Below are 7,638 nucleotides of genomic sequence, written 5' to 3' on the forward strand. Positions count from 1 at the left end.
AATACCAAAAAAAAAAAAAAAGTAATTGCTTTGTAATATACATGTAAACCAATTGTGATTAGAACATCAAAGTATTACCCAAGTTTATGAAGTGGAAGAAGGGCTGCACGAAGGTGGTTTATTTTTGTGGTATAGTATGTAGATTTGACCTGGTTTGCAGGAGGCCAGAGATGAGGTTTTTCCATGTAGCCTGGATTTACCATCCTGCTCAGCCTGTATCTATGTGCTGAAGTAAATTTCTAATAAAATATTTTGTGCTAAAAACAAAGCGTTTTTTATTCTTTTGATCACTTTTCTTTTGCTTTATTAGTTTTCATTGATACATTGTTAATAATTTGACAGAAAAAAATATAGATGATGCTTCTGTCAATACAACTCAACAGGAATATGACTGGTATTACCTGTGAATATTCTAGTAGTTATTTGGCTGGCTGGTGTCAAAACAGCTGATTCCATCTATGCGGCATGCAAAGTAAGCATGGACATAGGAATAAAGGGCATCTGTCCATCTTCTACTGGTTCTGCTTTTTGGTTCGCCTGGTGTACCTTATGTGCATACCCTGAGCATTGGTGTGTCCTACATTACCAATGAAAAGTTGGGAAAACGTCGGCACATATTCACAGAATGCATTTTGTGGAATAAAAGGTTCTTCCCGGAAGCAATCGTCCTTTCACCTGTGAGTTGAAAACCTGAATTGCAGTTTTCAAAAGTCTGACTGCAGAAAGTCAAGAGGTTTGTCAGGTGCCTGGCCACAGGTGATAATTTACTTCGGGCAATCCAAATTCCTTCACCCATCAACCTTGAAAAAATATGAAAGAGCAACTTTCAGTGCAATTTATGCACATTTTTAACATTTTAGAGAGAAAACTACACTGACTGAGTAGGTCAATTCCAGGGCTTCCCAAGAAGGATAATTTTAGTGGTCTACGCAGAATATTTCCTCCAGAATATGCTTGAAAAGGTTGAAGAATTACAGTAGAGTGTTCAGACCTTATATCATAGTTTTCATAATGATACATAAATTCACTCTCTGGGGTTCCGTTGGTCAGTTGGTTAGCATGCTGGGGCAGAACAACGACCCAGAAACATCTCACCATTGCAGTTGAGAGTTCAGTCCAGCTCAAGCTGGCTTCCTCTACAGTCATACATGAGAGGGTTTGCTAGCAACCTCCAAACGGTCATGGGTTTATTCCCTCCCAACACAATGCTGGCTGCCAACGCACAAATGAAATATTCTTGTTATCTGACGAACAGTTGGATGTACATTACTTCTTGTATGACAATACCCTGTAATTAAAGTTGATCTAGGGCTAAAAAAATAAGCAGCTCATCTTGTCCTTTATGCATTGATTTAACTGGTGCATTTAGTACCCAGAGTAGATTTTCAAATAACACAGTTGTTCATTAATAAATATTCTGAACTCCTTTAATCTGGTACTTGGATCACTTGATGGATCAAACTCACATCACTTAAAAGCAGAAGCTGAAAATGGCTAGGCAAGTAAAACAAGGACATATTCTTCTATTTGAAGGTAATATTTTTTTTTAAATATAAACTATAGAGAAATTCTGGAATAAACAATAACTCAGAACTTTAATGTACTTTAATGTACCATAGACTATGCAAATAACACACGGTCCTTATGAGATAAGGCACTTAAGCCATAATGAATTGAGAGGTCAGTGAACTCGATTCAGATTGTCAGAAGGGTAAACAAATCTTAACCCATTTTTGAATAGAATCACTGTGCTTCCATTTCTCTACCAATAAATCACACATACAATTCACCTTTGTCAGATGTATAGTAAATATTACGTAATATTTACATCAAAACAAGTTGTGTTTGCTCAAATCGATCACATAATCACACAGATAACAATTTTCAAGCTATCGACCTATGGCTAAACATTTAAAGTTGGCGCATACTTCTGTCTCTAATAATAAGATATTTAAAAGCTTCACTGCCCACAGTCTACTTTGTAGTAATGACTCACACTAAATGAATGTGCACAAATTTATCTCAGGACATGTACTCTGGTGTCTTTCTTGGCATATTAATAAAAAAAAAAATCACATGGTGCCTTTTGTTTGTCATGACTTTGACACATCCACTGTGGACTGTTTTGATTGTTCAGACTCTATCATATTGTCTCTTTCAGTCTCTGTTGTCTCTGAGGCATCTGCTTCCTGTTTTTCTGCAATGTTTTCATCCTCCTCCTCGTCCTTGGAGGGATACACATCAGGGTAGGAGCTCATACAGTCTTGCATTTGCTTAAACTGCTCATAACAATCTGACCCCTTAGGATCAGCCTCACTGTAATGAAAACAGGAAAATGCCTCCCGGAAAGGCACGCCACAGGGTCCACTTGCCATCCCTCCCAAACACGGGCACTCCCAGTTAATGTCCCCATTTGGTAAAATCAAACCTGCAAAATACAATAGTGTTTTCATTCATTCGTAGCTCTGTGTTTGTTCTCATGCTGGCAGACCTTCCCACGTACATCTGTAGAGGAAGCCTGTGGATAGTCATGAGTTTCCCTCAGGCCCTACTTGGCTTCCTCCCCTAGTGCTAACCCTAATGCTGTCTGCCATCGTACAAGTGAAATATTCTTAAGTACGGTGTAAAATTCCAATCTAATAAATTGCAGCATGTGTTTGTCGAGTCTGGAATTCACAATGACCATTCATCATCACTTGAGGTATGACCACTGGCCATTTAGCTGGAAACAACATATACTGTGCCTCTACGACCACTGAACTGTATTTGACCCAGTTTAATTTAAATCTTTAATGACAAAGGCCTTATATATTAGTCTGTTTATTCATCGGTTTGGTTGTCTGGTCATCTTTAGGATCTTGTCTAGTTTTGCAAGGGGAAAATAGATGTTTCTTGCATTTTCAAACTTTACTTCTAACTCAATCAAGGCACCTGGAAAATCTCCTGACCCAAGGCAATACCCGAGCCAGTGAGAGCTAAATTCAAGTAAATTACCTCAACGGTCAATGATTAGAGCAATGCTTTAGCCAAATAAAAAGTGTTTCAGAGCTTCAAATGTGAATGCACAAAATCTAAGACTATAAACCACACAGGAGTTACAGATTAAAAACCATTATTATTACTAAAAGAAAAAACTGAATAAGTGTACTGTAATTCTTCAACCTTTTTGCATGTTTACAAGGTGTTTTTTATTCTCATATTCTGAAGGTATTATTCTGTGTAGACTGATGATATTATACTTCTTGTGAAGCCCTGAAATTGGTCAAACTAACCATTGTAGTTTTGTCTCCAAAATCAAGTCCAAAATGTGCACAAAAAGTTGTTCTTTCATATGCGAAAAAGTTGAGGAATTAGGGCACTCCAGCCCCCAGGGTAATGACTCTGCTGTAGACTGAAGTTGGACTTCGTCAAAACTTGTGGTAACATTCCTGAATGTTACTTTTCAATGTAACATGTAGGAATATTTTTCAATGTAATTTTAGTACAGTAAAATGTTTTGATTTTTAAGTTTGACCTATACTTAAGACACAACTGTGACCCTGAAGCCAGAGCAAGATATATTCATTAAATTCAAGAAAATATTCACTTCAGACTAAGGTAAGAAATGGAAAAGCTCGTATTACAAACAAAACTTATACCTGGTTCCTCATCCTCATCAGGACTTAGACTGATCAAAGCCTTGCTCGGAGTATCATGATCTTCTTTTGTCACAAATATAATCTGATCTTTTCCTGAAGAAAAAAAGGTAAACATATCATATCACTTATCTTGATGTGTAATTATCTGATATTGTGTAATATCTTACACAATAATTTTTAGCTGCAATTTGCAGGGATATAAGTTAGGCATTCTCTCTGTTGAATGGTCAATCTAATTTTTGGTATCTTATCTTTTAATATGTAATCTGGGTGCAAGATAACACGAAAAATTATAAATGTCCAACATTAACGAACGGACTCACAGACATGAGTGTTGCAAATGAATGAATATCTGTGGCAAGGTAACATAGAAGTCGTGAGTGGCAGGAGAGGATCAAGTTTTAGTGTATTTGCTGTTTAGATTAAATTATGATTATTACTACTTTACAAAATGAAACAATATTTTTCTCAGCCAATGTTTCAACAGTGACAGTGAAAGCCCAGAATTCATATTACGTTTCGTCAGCATACTAGTATTATAGCAGGGATATTAAACAACACAAGGATAAGAACTATAAAACTAAGTGTATGGATATAAAGAAAATCAAAACACCTATGTTAAAAAAAAAGTGTTTCCATTTTGAGGCAAATTTTATACTTTTTAATAGATCCTCATTTTTACGCATATTTTACATTATTCATTTCATTGGTGTTTAATGCTATGCTCAAATATGTTTCCTTTGTACCATGGCAGTCAGTTTAATGGGTGGAGAAAAGCCCTTGGCTTATCTATCAAGGCTTTCCAGATCAACATATCACCATATTCCAAGCACATCACAAACCTTCGTCGCAGATGAACCAGTGCGAAACAGAACATTGCTTGTGAATTCACTGGTGAGGTGGTAATCAGCTGTGACAATGAAAAACACATAGCCAACTGACATTGGCAGTGAAGGTATTGCAAACAAATGAAAACATTATACATAAATTTAGATACCACCAAGACTAGACCCCAAATCCAAGCATATATATGTCACAAAGTGTTCACTATACTGCAGCAAACATTCTAATTTCAGATTCACAGGCACTTGTAACCAATAACGACATTATAATAATATCCTACAATATATGGTGCCATATGTTCTTCAGAAAGCACAGGACAGATACATGCCTAACCCTGCACCTGTGACAGCCTGCTAAGCTAGCGTTACCAAAGTATTGGGTGGCTATGTTATCATTATAACTGTGGTCTGTTTCAACCAAAATATTAGTATAAAGGCCTCAACTTAATCAAAATGAATCTGGTAATGTCAGAAAAACATGTAAAATTTAATGGAGAGTAAATATCGTTTCCAAGATAACAAGAGCTCATTAACATTCTGATTGGTCGAAAGATGGACTCCCCTGTTCATCACATCACTTCAAATTGTTTGGAACATGTATGCTTATATGAATGGGGGCTTGAGCATTTTAACAAACAAATCAAATTATCAACCACATAACAATTTTCGTAACAATGTTTGTGGGTATTTGCAGTCAAATGCTGGAGATACATGCTGGACAAAGAAATATGAACACCATTTGAAGACCCAGTCAAATAAAACCAGTAGTTTTTAATTAAACAATTTTAAGGGCTAGGGTAGTGGTACCATATAGTGCAGTACCTCATTTTACTTTAATTAGTAGCATATTATAACTAGGAGATGTTCGGGGATATCATTCTGTCATATCAGAACTTATAAGAATGAATGAATGAATGATTATGGCTTAACGCCACATCGGCAATATTTCAGCCATATCGTGGCGAGAGAACTTATAAGAAGGCAACCACATACAACATTACCCTCGTCTGACAGTCCTCTCCCTAGTGTTGCCAGGCTGCCTGTTTATACTGCAAGGAAAATTTCACTCACTCTTACAACTCACACACATCCTTATATCTGGTATTTTCTCATTATCATCCAAAGTCTAGACATGTCAAAGCCTGCAATGGTAAACAGACTTTTAACAGTAATCCAACTGTTTAGACTTTCAGGGAATCGAACAAGTCAAACCAACATCTGCTATGTTCTGAATTCAAACCTCTGCCCAGTTCCTGCAAAGTATACGTATAAATGCTGGGTGTCTGAAAATTTCTTCCATCAGGACTTTTCTTTGGGAATTTATTTTATAGTTAGCTTGTTTTTACTTTCACATATAAGAGCACTCTAGTCATTGGATATTCATAGTCATAATTACTGGCAGAGGCCTGCAACCTATCCTCCAGAAAGATCTCAAAAATCTATTTATTTGACTGGTGTTTCACGGTGTACTCAAGAATATTTCACTTATACAACAGTGGCCAGCATTTTGATTGGGGGAAACCGGGAAGAGCCCACGGTAACCCACAAAACATCCATAGGTTGCTGGCAGGCCTTCCAACTTATGGCTGGAGAGGAAGCCAGCATGAACTGGGTCACTGCGCTGTGTTGGAACCCAAATGGCCTTGGCCATGAACAAACCTGGCGGGTGAATAGGGACAAAATTTTCCCAAATTCATGACAGAGATCAGGTTTTAAGTATGGCAACTATTTATGGTCCACTGGTCAGCCATCAGTGATGCAAGGTATTGTTTAAGAAATTTTTATTTCACAGGAGGGGCTCAGTAGTCAACAACCTTGTTGTTATCATTGAAAACATACCTCTTCTATGACCAATGAACATTTGTACCCATTTGCCAAAGTATACTTTATCACGAAAACAGGTGTTTCTATATAAAGTTTTGGGCTGATAGATTCGCATGGTCTGCCCTGGAAGGAGTAGTCATATTCGATTTTGTTACATTTTGTCAACAGTTTTCCACACAGCCAGCATGTACCTTGCCTAAGGTTCGAGCATTCAAAATAAGAGACGTCAGTTTTTTTCTCGATTCAAAATTGTCAATGGCTGCATTATTGTGAGAAGTGGGTTTGCTGGTGCAAATCCCGACATCTTTTTCAACTGAGAATAACTTGTGGATTACAAAATTTGGATGAACTGAAGTTGTAAATGTTAGTGAAATTTTCCTGCTGGGCAACATACAACAACCAGACGGTTATATGCACCTGTTTAGTACCTGAGTAGCACGATCTGGTGGCCTCATATAACACACATTGCATCATTCCACATCACTAGCCTAGTGGGGAATTTATTTCACATCTTATTGAATTTCCTCCTATCTAAATGCATAATCAGTTTCATACAGCCATTACACACATATAATCTACATAATGCAGTATCTTATGTAGTACGTGATGCCATCTGAGTTGTGACAACTGACCATGCACGTTGTTGTTGAAACCACAAGCAATCTTTGGGACTGAAAATAGGAAAGGGAAGCCACAACTGTATCACACGCACAATCGGTTAAATCAGGGACATTATTACGAGTAGTCACCATTACCTTCCGATCTACAGTATGACATGTTCAAAAGAGAGTTCAGTGTTGCTACAGTGCAGAGACGCCCGTATAACAAGACATTCAGTTCACTACTGCAAACCACATGGGGCATTCTTCCGGTATGCCCCACGCATGCTTTTAAACTTATAGTATCACCTCCGCGACCTACGCCATTCATGTTTACTGGATAAATCTCTACCAGTCGGTTTCTACATAGCACGCTATCACAGAGACAGGCTGGAAGTTAATAAAGAAATTTTGAATGGAAAACTGAAAATAAACGGTTTATTCATTAACTGTCTACATTTTCCTCAATATATATATACAGGGCCCATGTGAGGCATGAGTTCACGGGATTTCCGAGTGGGGATTGTCACGCAAATACCGGAAGAGGTGTCAGGGAATTCCCTTTTTAGCGCATGCGTAGTAACTGGACCGCTACTGTGCAGTGAATTTGGGCTTTGTATTGTGGCATTTGATTGGTTGAATTGCGCCCTGCCATGCTTTGTTTGTAAGATACGATCTGATTGAGTGCAACAATTTGCGGTCAATCCATACTGCTCGAAGATGACAGTGCCTTGA

General features: G+C 37.7%; 1 protein-coding gene across 2 annotated transcripts; it reads right to left on the reverse strand.

Moving 5' to 3' along the window:
- Window positions 1–1,427: 1,427 nt before the first annotated feature.
- Window positions 1,428–7,169, reverse strand: LOC135470550 (mitochondrial intermembrane space import and assembly protein 40-like). Of its 2 annotated transcripts, none has more exons than XM_064749563.1 (3): window positions 7,060–7,169; window positions 3,639–3,731; window positions 1,428–2,428 (listed from the first exon to the last, which is right to left on the reverse strand). In XM_064749563.1, exons 1-3 carry the CDS (start codon window positions 7,166–7,168, stop codon window positions 2,094–2,096), a joined length of 537 nt encoding a protein of 178 aa, XP_064605633.1. In that variant the 5' UTR covers window position 7,169; the 3' UTR covers window positions 1,428–2,093. The 2 variants fall into 2 exon arrangements, with proteins under 2 accessions (XP_064605633.1, XP_064605634.1); XM_064749564.1 differs by having other exon boundaries at window positions 7,054–7,125.
- Window positions 7,170–7,638: the final 469 nt, after the last annotated feature.

This window comes from Liolophura sinensis, chromosome 7 (assembly GCF_032854445.1).
Source record: "Liolophura sinensis isolate JHLJ2023 chromosome 7, CUHK_Ljap_v2, whole genome shotgun sequence".
Taxonomy (NCBI): domain Eukaryota; kingdom Metazoa; phylum Mollusca; class Polyplacophora; order Chitonida; family Chitonidae; genus Liolophura; species Liolophura sinensis.

What these genes read in the sequence shown, in the direction of transcription:
- LOC135470550 (XM_064749563.1), bottom strand. Translation starts at nt 7,168, where the DNA reads ATGCCCCATGTGGTTTGCAGTAGTGAACTGAATGTCTTGTTATACGGG. An exon ending in GTCATACTGTAGATCGGAAG is followed by an intron (nt 3,732 to 7,059) that starts GTAATGGTGACT and finishes TTTTTTCTTCAG; the next exon opens with GAAAAGATCAGATTATATTT. An exon ending in TGATGAGGATGAGGAACCAG is followed by an intron (nt 2,429 to 3,638) that starts GTATAAGTTTTG and finishes TGTATTTTGCAG; the next exon opens with GTTTGATTTTACCAAATGGG.